We start from the raw sequence: 16533 nt of genomic DNA, 5'->3' as shown, positions 1-16533 counted from the left end.
AACCCGTATCTGTGCATGTAATATCTGTAACTACCTCTTTCAAACTAAAAAATTTATTTTGAACATCCCATAAGCATTTGTAGCTAGTATTGGTCTTTGAAAGGGGAGAAAATGAAGCACAGAAGGGACAAAGTTCCTCTGAAGTGGTTATTAAGTACTGAGTACTGCAAATGTAACTTTGCAGTATAAGCTCAATCTCTTACCATTCATCAACTGAAATTACTTTGCCGCTCCTATTACTTCTAGGTAGTTAACAAAAGACTGTTTTGCACTGTTTTATTTGAAAGATATGAAAGTATTGACTAGTAATTGGCTAAAATATGATTTTCAGACAGACAATTAATGCTATTTCTGCACTATTTTCTCTGTTAACTAGGAAATTATTTGCTGTTAGCAGAAACACAGGACTCATGGAAAAGATTTGAGTTTGTAGTCAAAAGAATGACACTAAGATTGCTGAATAAAAGGTTTTGCTTGTTACATTTTAAAGAATGTTGACATGTATGAGAGTGTGCATGAACCCATCTTGAGATGAAGGTTGTACTTTAGATAAAAGGACATCGGGAGATATTTTTAGAAAGAAATCTTTTAGGCATCATTTGAAAATGAAGATGTTTTCTTTTTTGTCTTTCATACAAAATAGGCACAGCGTGAATTAAACTTTCATTCCATTGAACAGTATTATTGTTTTTAGCTTTTTTGTCCTGGTTTATGACACTGTGAATCCCTCCTCCCTCCTACAGGATAACAATTTTGCAATTCACTATTTCCTTTATTTATTCTGAATAGTGTGTCTGTGTGTGTGTATATATATATTTGATACAGCTTTATAAACTATATATCCATTTGTTAAAATACTGTCTGTTCATACTACCTTGCAACAATAGTAGTGATTTTTATACATCAATACAGAAGACTACATTTTCAAATTTGTGTATTATACATACATTTCTCCACTACATGGGGACTCCGTGTATTACTTAAGTGCTCAAATATACCATCTGTTTAGGATGATAAAATTAAGTTATGAAATATACTCATTCACTTAAAGATCAATAGCTGTTTTTAAACTGAATTAATCATACTCTTAGGAGAGGAGAGGAGAGGAGAGGAGAGGAGAGGAGAGGAGAGGAGAGGAGAGGAGAGGAGAGGAGAGGAGAGGAGAGCAGATCAGAACAGAGGAGAGGAGAGGAGATGAGGATTTATTCATCACTGTAAGAGACACAAATAGGCCAGCACATCCTCCCTCTTTCTTTGAGAAAATATTCTCGTTTAATATTGTTCTGGATGACAGTTACAAAGGGATTGGATACCCTATTGGACCTCTTCTGAATATCCATCATACGATGAATTTAAAGTTTCATACTGCTTCTCAGACCTGTAATACTTCTGCATCCTAGAACTGCAGTGGAGAAAGTGGCTGATGTGGTGGTTAGGAATGTATTTCTTTTCAGACCTGAAAGGGCAAGGTAGTTTAGTGCTTACAGTCATTTACAAAAGACTCTATCTCACTCTCCTCCTCTCATGAGCTGCTAATTGGAAGAGAGAAGTCTGAAATTAGAAGATTTATATAAACTCTCCACTGAATAAAAATATTTACAACAGCCCTAATAGTGACACTTTCTGCCTGAGTAACCATCAACGGAGGAAAGAGCCTATACTCTTTCTCCCTTACCTATTCTAAGAAGGACAAAATGTCTGAGGTTGAAAGTTGACCTCCGGTCAAAGGTTGAACTCTGGAGGTCATCTAGTCCAATCCCCCTGCACAAGCAGGGACACCTAGAGCAGATTGTCCAGGACCCTGTACAGATGCTTTTGAAGTTCTCCAAGCAGGGAGACCCCACATCCTCCCTGAGCAACCTGTGTCCATGCTCCCTCACTTGCACAGTACAGAGGTGCTTCCTGATGTTCAGAGGGAACCTCCTATCTGTCAGTTTGTGCCTGTTGCCTCCTGTCCTGCCACTGCATGCCAATGAAGAGTCTGTCTCTGTCCTCATTGCACTCTCTGTATTTATAGTAGACATTGATGAGATCACCCCTGAGTCTTCTTTTCTCCAAGCTGAACAGTCCCAACTCCCTCAGCCTTTCCTTATAGGAGTGATGCTCCATTGCCTTCATTATCTTCATGGCACTTTATTGGGTTCTCTGCAGTATGTCCATGCCTCTATGGAGGAGTCCAGACCTGCACATGACTCAAAATGTTACTATTCAGGGAATATCTTCCCGCATTTACAGTCTCAGTTCTTGGGCCTTATGCAAAAATTATGATACTGAAATAATACAGAATATTTGTGCATTACATGACTCTATCCCAAGATTTGCTACATGCAAGCGACTTGAGATGTTTACTTGAGCAAAAGTTTATATTATTAAAGAAACCACTTCAGAATAAGCATGTCTTCACACATCTGGGAGAAGTCAGTTTTTAGTTACTCATGGTATGTTTGCATATTTAAAAATTATTACCATGAATAGTAACGCAACAAAATTATCTTAGACCGTTGAGGAAAATATTTGATTCATGAGCTACGTGACAAAATACAGACTGTATATCTTGTGAGGAAAAACAAACAAACAAACAAACAAATAAGCAATAATTGATGTAACTAACTGAAGCATAAGAGGTTCTGTCTGAACATCAGGAAGGACTTCTTTACTGTGTGGGTGACCAAGCACTGGCACAGGTTGCCCAGAGAGGTGGTGGAGTCTCCCTTCTTGGAGATCTTCAAAAGCCACCTGGACGTGGTCCTGAACAACCTGCTCTGGATGTCCCTGCTTGAGCAGGGGTTGGACCACATGATCTCCAGAGGCCTCTTCCAACCTTAATGGTTCTGTGATTCTGTAATTTAAACTGGGCATGCTATTAGAAGTCCAGTCAAACAGTATTGCAATGCTATTATGAAACAAAGTGGTTCATGCTACATGGACTGCCATACTGGGACAGTCCAGGGGCCTCGTTGGTATACTATTCTGCCTCCAATAGTGACTGCAGCTTACAGAAAAACTACAAAAGTCTGAGCAAGCATATTGATTGCTCTAATAATACTCTATTTCAGCATTTAGGATTTTAACAGCTAGAGAGGGTATCCAGACTGTCATGTTTAATAACAACTGAGGAATTTATCCTTCTAGAGTTTATCTAATCTGTTTTGAGGCTACTTACTCTTTTAGCCTCTGTAATATCCTATGGCACCAAGTCTGACAAAGTAATTATATAACCTTTGAAGCACTTCTTGTCTTTGTTTTTTAAGCCTGCTTAAAAAGCATAAAGACACTATGTGCCTTACAATTTCTGCTATGAAAGGAGTGCTTAATCGCCTCTTTATTCATCTCTGTATCATTTATGACTTTGTAGGCTTGAGTCGTATATCCTGGTGTGTCTGTTTGAATCCATAGAGTCTTCGTCTTGTTTAGTCTGTCTGTCTTTTGAAGCCTCTGATCCTCCATATCTCTATTCTGTGGAGCTTTCCTGTTTGAACTAGGGTGTGAAAAACTCTCCCATTTTGTAGATCCTGTGGAATACCTATATTCAGTTTATCAACAAGAATGAGCTCATTTTACTTCATTTCTTTCTTCCTTGCCCTTATGAGAGGATGATAAAACATGATGAAATTCAAGAAGGGATTAGGGTAAACTTAGGTATCTGCTTGAAGTATTTGCATATGAACAGGATATCTAACTAATGGGGATCTACTCAACAGAAGCAAACGATTCAGCTATCCCTGAAGTGGATCTATCCACGTCTTGTGGATAGTCAACATATCTCTGTAAGCTCCACTTATTGTGATGAAGGTTAACCTGGAGCTGAATCCCACCTCTTTTTATGACATAGCTTACTTATTTTCTAACAGAGAAAATGACAGACAGACTGTTGTGGTTTAACCCGGCTGGCAGCTAAACACCACACAGCCGTTCGCTCACCCTCCCCCCTCCCTCTCTGGGATGGGGGAGAGAAACGGGAAAGTGAAGCCGGTGAGTTGAGATAAAGACAGTTTATTAAGACAGAAAAATAATAATAACAATAATAATAATAATAGTGATAATGATAATAGTATTAACAATAATAATGTGTAAGAAAACAAGTGATGCACAATGGAATTGCTCACCACCCGCTGACCGATGCCCAGCCTATCCCCGAGCAGCCCGGCGCCCCCACCCCGGCCAGCCACCCCTATATATTGTTTAGCATGACGTCAGATGGTATGGAATACCCCTTTGGCCAGTTTGGGTCAGCTGTCCTGGGTCTATCCCCTCCCAGCTCCTGCTGCACCCCCAGCCTGCTCGCTGGCAGGACAGAGCGAGAAGCCGAAAAGTCCTTGGCCTGGTGTAAACACTGCTCTGCAACAATTAAAACATCAGCATGTTATCAGCGCTCTTCTCATCCTAATCCAAAACATAGCACCCTACCAGCTACTATGAGGGAAAATTAACTCTGTCCTAACTGGAACCAGGACACAGACATACATAGTGTCTTTACAAGATCACATGTAATAATACTTCATTTCAGCTCCATATCAGTTCCTTGACTTCCATATGTCAATCTGAGCTCAAGGGAGGCCTTATCCTGGGCTGCTTAGTCTTTAACTGTGCTGAACACCTCCCTTCTCAACAATCTGGTATAGAGTTAGTTGTTATATGTCTCATTGCATCTTTATTTTTTTTAAAGGCATTTCACCTTTATCTCAGTAGAATAGACACTGTATATTGGATGTTTAAATTAATTAAGGTTATAAACAAAAAATAACCAAGAGCTAAGTTTAGAAAAATTACTGTCAGGATATTGGAGGATTTTTTATTTTATTTTTTTATTTTTATTTTTTTGGCTTTGTGCAGCAGCTTGTGTGTTGTGTTCCTTCCCTTGCTGCAAAATCAGTACTGTCACAGTTACTTTAAAAAGATTATTTGTGGAATTTTCCACTACAGAAAACTTTTTTCTTTACATAGTTAGGATTTATACTGAAATGGCAATGCTACTAGCTTACTAGCTTGGGTTGAAGATTGCTTTATGATTCTTTGTCTGCTGTAGAACAGGCAATCTTAATCCAGGGATTTCTTTACTGTTGAATGCTTGAAACTGAAATCTATCTTTTCCCTTGACATTTTTCTCTGTCCAGACGAGGGTAATCTGAATAGTGCTATGAATAGGGGCCATTAAATATGAATAGGAAAAAGAAAAGAAAAAAAAAACTTTTCATATATATAGGCATATATATTTTCATATATATATACAGAGAGACACAAATCTGTGACTGACTCCTGACTCAAGAGTAGAGAGAAGTTTATACATTTGCATGGAAAGTGTACTGCAATTCACTGTAATCTATTCCCACATTTCAGTATTTCCCTTACTTTCAATTACCACCACCCCTGTATCAAGGTCTGTGCAAGGGTTGGCTTCAAATGATGGTGTTTTTAAAGGGACGTGAATTGTACGTGTGAACTAAAGTAAAATGAAAGCAAATATTAACAAAATATACAATCAATTCTGTTGCTTTAGAGTATAAAATGGAGTGTGTTCCACTGTTGATTCTTGCCTATTAAATTGGGAGTTAAACCGCCAATATTTTAGAGAGATGATGGAATATAATACTGATTTCCTGTTTCTTTGTTTCTTGCTTGTGAGGGTGGTCTTTGAGGTTTCTTTTTTATAACAGCTATAGGGAAGATCATCTTAAAATGGTGTGCAAGTGTTAAATACGTATATTTGGGAGCTATAAGAAAGAAGGTTTGCAGAAGATGCTTTCTCTTAATAGCAGCTCATTGCAAGATAAAATATTTTGTGTACAATCTAGGAATTTGAAGTCATCGTTGCTTACCACAGGGATAGTAGCTGTGACAAGGACTCAAGGATATCGAGTAAGGCAAAAGAAACGCGTTTGAGGAGTTGAAATGATTGTGACCATTGAGAGTAAATTTCCAGACCCCTTGAAATTAGTTTTCCACTTCTTCTACAAACTCTAGAATTTAAATTCACTCTTAATTCATTTAAAACTGCAGCTCTCAATTGTGATCTAAGGACTGCTGGTGTTATATGGACAGCTGTCTACAAAACTCAAACATTTTAAGACAACATTATTGGGTCCGTGGATTAAAAACCAAGATTATATATTTTTCTGTGTGTTCTGTGTATAGTATTAGCATTATGATGTGCATGACTCATGTATGCCATAGTGCAGTGTGGTCTGTAACAATTCTGAGAATCAACAGTGGTACATTGATCCAAAAATTGTGAGCTAGCAATCTAGAGAAAATAGCAACAAGTTAATTCTCGAGGTGCATCCAGCTTCAGAAGAGGAAGGTATATTTAAGAGGATGAGTGTGATATTTTCTGTTCCAAGAGGAAATAAATTAGTTTGTTTCAGCTTGTTCTTCCTTCTGCCAGATTAGGTTTTTCCACTATTTAAATGACAAAAAAAAAAAAAAAAAGAAAAAAAAAAGCTTATTTTTTTAAATATAACCAGTGAAAACTTAAAGATGATTTCCTAGCCCATATTGATAAGAAAGTGCTTCTAACCCAAACTGAAACATAAAAAAATTAACACAGTAATTTAATTGTACACATAGGAATTTGAAGACTAACTCTGTCCTTAGAGCTTAGTAAATCTTTAATTTTTTTTTCTGTGGTTGAAAAGCATTCATGTATCCAGCATGATACTGGTTTAAGTTGAAGAAAAGAAATGTAATATATATAATGAACTATCTTGTGTTGCTTCAAAGGAAAGAGCATTATGCATGAAGAAACAGTTTACTTTTTGTGATTTATATTTATTTTGTCAAAGCATTTTAAGCCTACTTGCCTCCTCATACAAAGATTAACTACCTTATTACATTTCAGTTGAATGGTTTGTTGTAAAATGCTCATTTTATTTCTATATAATCAGTGAAAACATTACTTTGGTTTACATTGCTTCATAAAATTGCTCTATGTACTATATAAAATATGTGCATTGGTTTGGAAGAATCGGTGTTTACATGAACTCTGTAATAATACAAGATTTACAGTGCTTCTTTCCTTGTAAGTAGCTATCTCTAGATGTCTTCATTTTCAAATGTTCATGCTGAACTGAAATGCTATGATGTTCTAATTATAAATTAAACAAATGTATAATTCCAAGATACTAATTTGTTTAAATTTTACATTGTATTTTTAGTTAACTTAAATTATTTTCTTTTTCTTTTATTGTTGTGATCTGTTGTCTGTTTTGTCTGTTGCATGTCCAGGGTTCTAAGGTTAGTATTGCTGCTGTAAGTTTCAGTTTTTGCATTTTCAAAAATTTCTTGGTTTTGATCATTTAGTATTTTGACTTTTTTATTATTATTTTCCTATATCACACAGTAGGATGAAATTAGGAATATAGTGGCTGTGTTAACTTCTCCTAATGTGTTTCCCTTCAGTAACTTAATGCATTGTCAAATATGATGCTTACTGTTAGCTAGAAGACAAATGTAGGCGGGTCCATGAGCTAAGTTATAAACGTGGTTCTCAGCAGAAAAAAAATCTTTAGGCCCTGAACTTGTAGTTGTATGGGACACTTGTTACTGCTCTTGAAAGTATGCACAGTAGACATGAGGTGGTGATAAATTCCCTTTTTTAAGGCTTTTTACACTACGCCAATCTAAAATATTGCTAATACCTGACGACAGCTTGATCAACAGTGGAACTTATTTTAAATGTTATTAGAATATTGATGTGCTGTTTTAATAAGGAATACTGATAATACGTTTTGCTTTAAAAAGACCTCCAGTCCTTTAGTTTTGTTTATTTATATATATATATAATTATATATATAATTTTAGGGAGATTTTTTAAAAGATTTTTTCGATTCAAATTTTTCAAAAATCTTGGTAAAATACACTAAAATGTATATTTTATAAAATGAATTAATTACATAACTTGCAACATAAAGCAAGAGATATACTGAGAAGGTTTTAAGACCATGATTGATGCAACACTATTAAAGTTTGAGAAAAATCAACAGCAGGCAGCCAGTAGGCTGCTAGCAAACTTGATATTATTTGAAGCATGAGTTCAAACTTCAAGTTTCTGTAACCACATATGATATTTTCTAGAAGACTGTTATGGCTATAGGTTTTTTTAGATCTATTTTCTTTGGATGAATGCTTTTAAAAAAAGATGTTACAGTCTCTTACAAAAAACAGAAACTTATTTTTCCAGAATGTAGGAACACAGCACGCACTAAGAAGGGAAGACCTGACTAAAGAATAGAAGCCAGGAACAGTCATCATTTTACCATTTGTCTGATTTCATTGGGCAGATCAGACAGATGACAGCCCTTCCCAAATCACTCCTGTAACCGACATGTTACATCCTTAAGAAAAATTAAATGAAGTGTTATCTATCATTGTGATGAGACATGCCACATTATATCCTACATGTTTAAAAACAGTTTTGTGCTTAATACTGTTTGGCACAGTTTGCATTCCTCATATGTTATTATCTAAGCTATTCTAAAAAGTAACTCTTCAGGAAGGATACTAATTTTTTAGAAATACAGAAATAAAGGATTTTAATTTTTCCTTTTTTTTTTTTTAGTTTCTGAAATGTCCCTAACAGTACAAAAATTGTTGTACATTTTTCATAGATAATTCTAAGCAAGTATATAAAAAGCAGCATATGTGACAAAAGTAATGTTTATTAAAAGTGGCTGAACTCTGTGTTCTAAGAAGTCATGTGCTCTGAAATCTTATTGACAATCAATAAGAATCAGTCACCTGTAGACAATTTTTTAAGTTATTGTTTAAGCATATAAATGTGGACACAGTCAAGCCAATTTTCAATTTTCAATCAAATTTCAGTCCAATTTTCAATTTTGCATAGCTCCAGAAGTAGAAGTAAGGTTTAGGTGCTTAAGTAGACTTTTTGTTAAATAAACTTAATGTTTGCTCACTCATCTGCACTGTTAGACACCCAAATGCTTTTGAAAACATGATTCTAGACATCTTGGAGAAAAGATTTTTACATTTCAGAAATAATGAGCTCATTCAGCATTCTTCTTTAGATTCCCATTAAGCACTACATTACAGTACAGCACTACATTAGAAAAGAAATGGTCATTCTCTGAGAAATGTAAGTTGCATGCCATATAACTTGTCACATTTTTAATTCCTCCTTGTTGCTGCAGTGAAGGAGTAAACATACTCTCTCCTGATTTACAGGAGAATTTGTACAGTGCTACCAATACAATAGTAAGAATTCCCAGGGAGAATCAATTCACGGAAGCAGGGCAAAACTGTCCAGTTTTTCCCACTCTTACTTGTTTATCTAAAGGAATGTAAAAGCTATATGGACTTTAATTAATATGTTACCTGACAATTTTGTCAGCCTATGGAAGAATGTAAGACTATGTTCTACCCTTACATACTTTACATTGTTTTACTATCTGACCACACTTTGTCTTTATGTAATTGCTGATAGCTTTATATAAATATATTAGACTTTTTATCATCTATTAGAACATGTAAACACAAATAATTTTCTCACTCTTCATGCTGTCTTACTTTGAATTTGGATCACAATTTATATTAATGGTAATAATATGAGATTTTTTAAATGTAAAATGTAAAATGTAAATTTTTTCAATGTATTTATCATTAAGTGTAACAATTTAGATTTGTATGTGTATATGCTGCAGTCATTATATTTCAGTTGTGTTCAAGCTGTTTAATTCAATTATCTCCTTTTAAAGACTGAATTGGAAAATATTGAAGTGACACAAGGAATGTCAGCAGAGACAGCAGTAACTTTTCTCAGCCGTCTGATGGCAATGGTTGATGTACTAGTATTTGCCAGTTCTCTAAATTTTAGTGAGATTGAAGCTGAAAAAAACATGTCTTCTGGAGGTCTAATGCGACAGTGCCTGAGGCTTGGTAAGTCTGCAGACAGCGCGTATTAAATAATTACTTACAGATCAGTGAGCTCAAGCTAGATCAAATAGTGACACATGTAGGAAAGGTCCTTGTACTGACTGTGATGTGATGAAATAATAGTATGCTATTGCTGATTTGATGCTGTTTTAAGGTTGATTCAATTAAGACACAAAAATAATAAAATGGCATGTCTGAAATTGTTAATTCCTTTGTAAAAGTTGTATACATTTTTGAGGAGTAAAAATATTAAATAAAAGTAAATGAATAGAGGAAAAATGTTTTTCCTAAAAACTGTTTTGCTGCATGCCAACTGCAAGTTTCCTTATCCAAGGCTCTGTAGATTTGAAGACTGTTTTCAGTCCATGTAAGATAAAAAGCTTGGGATGTGTGTACAGACTGCAGATCTTAATATAAATATTGCAACAGTCTAGCACCTTTCTTCACTATTTACCATTTGCTATATCTTCTTACACTTAATTAGGCAATTTAAAAATTTCTGAATAGTTTGAATTATTCTTTCCAACCTATATCACTTTGTCCTGCTGAACATCTGTCATCTGGCATGATGCTGTTTCTTTAATGTTGTATCTCACATACTTTTTCATCTTTTAAATGCTGAATAATTTTTAGACTCTGATTTTTGTCCAGTTATTATTCATACCACTCATTAGATCATTGATAATTATACTGCTACTGGTATAATGCTTGTGGTTTATTATCACTGATTAATTTTCATCAAATTCTCAATTAACTCCTACTATTTTCCTCTGCTGTAGCTGTGCATAACTGCACTCAAATTTAAAGTGTTGATAACTGATCAATAACATATGAGAGCTCCAGTTCAAGGACTAATAACTTTCAAATTTTAATATAGTGAGATAGCAGTTATACATTAGGTTATAACATTAGGTTGTTCCGCTAAAAGAATGAAGTAAGTCACCATTAATGCTTTCCTAGTACCAATGGAGTCCAATGTGATAACTATTGCCGTTACTATTTGGACATGGTTATTGATATATGCAGACTGCTAATTGATATTCTAAAAATAACTATAAGAAAATAACTCTAATGTGTTTAATTTTCATGACTTTTTCAGTTTGTTGTGTGGCTGTGAGAAACTGTTTAGAGTGTCGGCAAAGGCAGAGAGAGAGAGTGAACAAGACTTCGTTAATCAGCAGTAAAGCTCAGGATGCTCTCCAGGGTGTAACTGCAGCAGCAGCAACCAAGGTAATCCAGTCTTCAGTTACCAACAGCACTGACAAGACTGTACCACTGCTTCTATGATCAGAAAGCAATTGTATCTGCCTTCTCAAGTATTTGGGAAAAGCTTGTGCAAAAACTTAACGCAATGGTACACTGGAGCAGTTTTAAAGAGCTTTACCACTCCTGCTTTGTTTTGAAGTTCCCTTCACATCTGTATAGTTTTGTTTGTTTGTTTGTTTGTGTTTTGTTCTTTTTTTAGTACCTGCATAGCTTTTTTAATTTCTCAAGGCATCTTCAATTTGGATGAAGTCCTGTAATCACATCTGTCAGTGGAACATCTGAGTCCCAGCAACTTCAACATACCATTGCATGTACAACAGAGATCAGTATTTTCTTTCTGACTGAATGAAACCTACTTAATATACAATTTCAACATCATTAACACATTGCTTTTTTTTTAACTTGTTAATAGCTTTGAGTCCTTAAACTAAAATCCTGAAGAATTTAGTGTAGCCTGTGACATAACTAAAATATGGCATTTTAGCTAACATAACAGATTCATGGTTTTTTGGTACTATATTTTCATTAGGAACTTTAGTGTTTTTTGTTCTCTAATGCCTCTTCCAGACAGCATTTACAAAATCAGCTACATTCACATTATTATTTTATTAAATCTCACAAAAGGCATTATATTTTCCACTTTATCACATTCAGTGCAAAGCAAATCAGTATAACGATGCTTTTAGGTGTTTAGGCATAATTTGCAATATATTGTCATTTTTTAAACACAGCGTAGTACTGTATGTCTTTGTAATAATAAGAATTATACTGTGAATAATCTGTAATAATTCTCAGTAAAATGAAAAGAAAATGATTTTTGAAAATATTTCTGCTCATGGTTTTTAAATTTAACATGTATTAGACAATTTATTGTACTGCTATGAAACAACTATAATCAGAAATCATCTTTTGTGTGCATATTATTGTTTAACTCTGCAAAAAGATACAGTTGTTCTGATGTAGTGGGATGATGTAATAATTTAAATATTTAGGACAATAATTCAAACTTTGTTTTATGTAGAAGCCTTGTCTGAGTGAAAAGTACATTGTTAGTATAATGAAAGTACATTGTATAATGAAAGTATATTGTTAGTAGAAGAGCATCTAAGATTAACAGTGATATCTAAAAATGTATCAAATTAAGATTCTAACACAAATGCTTTAAATTTCCCAAGATATTTGGGGAAAAAAATTCTCATGACTGTTTTATTTGTAGACTCCCCTTGAAAATGTCCCTGGCAATCTTTCTCCTATAAAAGACCCTGATCGGCTTCTTCAGGATGTTGATATTAATCGTCTACGAGCAGTTGTTTTTCGTGATGTGGTGAGTAATATGTGCTGTAATTCTACAAAATCATCACTTCCGTTTTCAAACAATTTTTGGTTGTTCTCGAATTTAAAATATCTTTCAAGTGTCACACGATATGTATTATCAGCAAACCATCTGCTCGTGGCTTTTTAACTGCCAGCCACTTTCTGCACTTTAAAATTGCAGAATCATAGAATGGTTTAGGTTGGAAGGGCCCTTAAAGTTCATCTAATTCCTGCCATGGGTAGGAACACCTTCCACTAGACCAGGTTGCTCAAAGCCCCATCCAACCTGGCCTTGAACACCTCCAGGGATGAGGAATCCACAGCTTCTCTGGGCTACCTGTTCCAGTGCCTCATCACCCTCAGAGGAAAGAATTTCTTCCTAATGTCTAATCTAAACCTCCTCTCTTTTAATTTAAAGCAATTCCTTCCTTGTCCTATCACAATACCCCTTGACAGAGTCTCTCCCCAGTTTTCTTGTAGGCCCCACTGTAGGTACTGGAAGGCTGTGGTAAGGTCTCCCTGGAGGCTTCTCTTCTCCAAGTTGAACAACCCCAACTCTCTCAGCCTGTCTCCATAGGAGAGGTGCTCCAGCCCTCTGATCATCCTCATGGCCCTCCTCTGGACTCACTCTAACAGGACTATGTCCTTCTTGTGCTAGGGACCCTAGAGCTGAATGCAGTGCTCCAGGTGGGGTCTCACTGGAGCAGAAAGGAGGAGAACCACCTCCCTCACCATGCTGGCCACGCAGCTTTAGATGCAGCCCAGGAAAAGGGTTGCAGCTTTCTGGGCTGCAAGCACACATTGCCAGCTCATGTTGAGCTTTTCGACAACCAACACCCCCAGGTCCTTTTCCTCAGGGCTGCTTTCAATCTATTCTTTACCCAGCCTGAATTTGTGCTTGATCATATTGATAAACCATTTCAGATTAGTACATAATTTTGTTTTACAGTCAGACTTGATCATATATTAGCCAAATACTCACAATCAGAATAAATCAGTTATGTCCTGAATTAAAACTGTATTAATAAAAGTGTCAGTTATTTGTCCAACCATTGTAGGTGGAAGAATTATTATATTTATTGCAGAGATGCAACAAATTGATTAAAAAAAAAAAAAGTAAATTTTTACTTCGTCTAAATATATGTATCATATATGTATAAATATATATATAAATGTTTTTGACATGTCTGCAACTGGTTTTACAGTAAAACTACTCTACAATATCATTTTTGAAAGCACTGCAATAGGAATTATTATTATATATATGCAAATATATATTTTAGGTTTAAACTTCTCCAGCTTAGGTTTGAGTGGATTGAAAAAATGAATGTAGGAATAGTTTTAAATGAAGAAAGTACAATGAGAAACAAAAGCATTTATCTGTTAGAGTGATCTGATCTGATCATCTTTAAAGGCCAAGGTTGAAGCTGGGTGATGATCTTCTCTCACCTACTCTTTCCTTATGTAGAGGAGAAGAGAGTAGTGGAAGCAGATTCTGAAATTTCTATGAAAGAACTAGTAAGAGGATTTACAGTTATTTTAAGTGTTGCAGTGACATGCAACCAAATTAAACACACAGAAAAATATGGAAAGCAAGCCCTGGATTTGTGATAGAAAATGGGTACCTGTGGAATTGAGACAAATTGAAACTACTATAGGAGCAAATAGAGGCTGAAGTCTTAATTCTACCATGCTTGGTTTTATGCCACAATAATAATAAAAGAGATGTCAGTTGAAATACAGCAAACTAGGCTCAATCAGGGCCATATCCAAGCAATTGGTAGTGGCCATAGAACAGCAGACTACACGGGGTGGGAGGAAAATAAAGGCAGCAAAGTTGTTTTGGTCTTGGTATTTACCTTAGAGCCCTAGAAAATGAGTGTTTCTGCTGATAATCCTGTTGAAGAAGTCAGAATATATGAACTGGGATTTATTGCTGGAAGGAAAACAATGGTCATAAACCTCCTGCTTTTATGTGTTGCCACAAGTTGTTAGTGCCTGCTTATCATCCAGTGTTAGTTAGAAAAACATCAGCAAGCTTAGTATTCCCTCTCAGTAGTATTCCCCCCTTAACTTCTTGCAGCAGGACCTTTTGGATTCTCATCTTTGGGGCATCAAAAGTAAGTTGCCATTACTGTTAAGAAGAATTGAAAGCACTCTTAGAGCAGAATCAAGCCTCTACTCTGAAATGCCCATTGACTTCACAGGCTTGAAGATTTGTGTAGTTTCCAAATTACCTTTAAGATTAAGTACTTAATAAATGTTGTGTACATACTACTTCAGTGAAAATCCATTAAATCTTCTAGTTAATCCCTTTGCTACTATGTTAACAGATGTAACATTTCAGAAGGGCATTATTTATAAAGCTTTGAGATGATCTTGAGTGAAAATTCCATGGAAATGTCCAGTATTATAGATCTGTTCCTTTCTCTCTAACACAGGACGACAGCAAACAGGCTCAGTTCTTAGCTTTGGCAGTAGTCTACTTTATTTCAGTTCTGATGGTCTCCAAATACCGTGATATTCTAGAACCACAACGAGAAACTGCAAGATCTGGGAGCCAGGCAGGTAGAAATATCAGACAAGAAATAAATTCACCAACAAGTACAGGTACCTTTGTTTTCTTTAAATGTTATTTTTCATTTTCATATGTAGATTTTTTAGAACTGTAATTATCTCAGTACAAAGTACTTCTAGTGAGTAGTTTAAAATTCTAATAGGAAATTACATGGTACTTTCTCTAAAATAATTTTAATGTACATTGGCAGATTTCACTTATTCTGTGCATTTGCTTATAGGGTATAATTCTCATTTTTGTATTGTTTTTTATGCTTTTGTTTCTTTCATTTGAATATAATTGAAAAGAAACAGTGTGTCTGATGGGGCTAAAGCTGTAAAGTACAAGACAATTGATCAGCACAACTTTCTTAGGCTATTATTTGTTAGTAAGAGCAGATATCTTTATACAATGAAACATATAAACAGCAAACACAGCTCTTCGCCCATGTAAACTCTTTTAGTTTAAATTAGGAGGTTTGTGAAAAGGTGGTGGTGGAGGACTCCTTTTTGGAGTCCTGCTGTGTTGGTGCCTACGTTTGAAAGCCTAAGGAAAGATTATAAGAAAAAGGAAGCATTTCCGTTACCTTCTTTGAACTACTTGTGATTTTTTTTTTTTAATAGTAGTAGTATTTTTCACTGGCATGTGTCCTTCAGCCTGAGAGGGAGGGAGCCTGTTAGCTGTCAGAGCCCATCAGAAATTAGGAATCCAAACTTTACCCCACTTTGTTTCAAATTCTTTATACTGTCAATTCAGTAGGTTTTTCAAGTCCCACTGGATTGTTTACAACTGTACCTTCTGTGTTAAAAGAGCTGAAAACAGTAACTGAACTTGTCCGTGAAGCTCTTCATGTATGTTTTTTGTCTTGTATTGAATTTTAATTACTTCATTTATGGAGTTTCTGATTTTCATTCTTCATAGAATGTATGTTCCAATTTGTGTCACATTTGCATTTAGTCATTATCTTCTATTTCATCATTATGCTTTAATTTATCATTTATATATCACTTCTGAAGTTCATGTGCTTAGGGGCTTCCCATTTCAAATATAATACATGAACATGGTCAATTATGAGAAATCATATTTTTTGTGCCTTTCCGGTTATATGTTATTGTCCTGCACTAAAAAGCTGCTAGTTTCAGTGAACTATTTCACTCATGATTGTCGTGTGTGTGCATATATATATGTGTGTCTTTTTTTCCCACGATTGTTGCTCTTGAAGTGCCCAAATAGGTGTGCTGTTTCCTATCTCTTGATACAGAACTTGTTTTCTTCCTTTAGAAATGCACTTTATGTTGATAATACCATATTTGCATGTTTCAATGAGATAGGACTTCTGTCATGGATCCACAGTGGACCAGGCCACACATGAATACTAGCTGGCTCACATTTGATTCCATGATTTTCTCCACAGTTGTGGTCATACCATCTATCCCTCACCCAAGTTTGAACCATGGATTCCTTGCCAAGTTAATTCCTGAGCAGAGCTTTGCCCACTCATTTTACAAAGG

At 35.4% G+C, this 16533-nt stretch overlaps 1 protein-coding gene and 1 long non-coding RNA gene across 17 annotated transcripts in view; one reads left to right on the top strand and one right to left on the bottom strand.

The window, feature by feature from the left end:
• NBEA (neurobeachin) overlaps positions 1 to 16533 on the top strand; it is a 518392-nt gene that overhangs the window by 172707 nt on the left and 329152 nt on the right. For 7 of the 12 annotated variants that reach the window (XM_080568263.1, XM_080568266.1, XM_080568267.1 and 4 more), the window contains 6 exons: positions 7222 to 7245; positions 9708 to 9888; positions 10985 to 11115; positions 12368 to 12475; positions 14907 to 15075; positions 16437 to 16532. In XM_080568263.1, the coding sequence (XP_080424389.1) occupies positions 7222 to 7245; positions 9708 to 9888; positions 10985 to 11115; positions 12368 to 12475; positions 14907 to 15075; positions 16437 to 16532 (709 nt within the window). The remainder of the gene's footprint in view (positions 1 to 7221; positions 7246 to 9707; positions 9889 to 10984; positions 11116 to 12367; positions 12476 to 14906; positions 15076 to 16436; position 16533) is intronic. The other 5 variants (XM_080568262.1, XM_080568264.1, XM_080568268.1 and 2 more) reach the window with 3 other exon arrangements.
• The window catches only part of LOC308183057, an 85191-nt gene continuing 69818 nt past the window's right edge, over positions 1161 to 16533 (bottom strand). For 2 of the 5 annotated variants that reach the window (XR_013942239.1, XR_013942240.1), the window contains one exon: positions 1161 to 6396. This is a non-coding gene — a long non-coding RNA (uncharacterized lncRNA). Of the gene's footprint in view, positions 6397 to 14324; positions 14402 to 16533 lie in introns of all 5 variants that reach the window. The other 3 variants (XR_013942238.1, XR_013942236.1, XR_013942237.1) reach the window with 3 other exon arrangements.

This window comes from Anser brachyrhynchus, assembly GCF_964034855.1.
Source record: "Anser brachyrhynchus genome assembly, chromosome: 1".
NCBI lineage: Eukaryota > Metazoa > Chordata > Aves > Anseriformes > Anatidae > Anser > Anser brachyrhynchus.
This window is presented reverse-complemented; position numbering and strand designations above follow the sequence as displayed.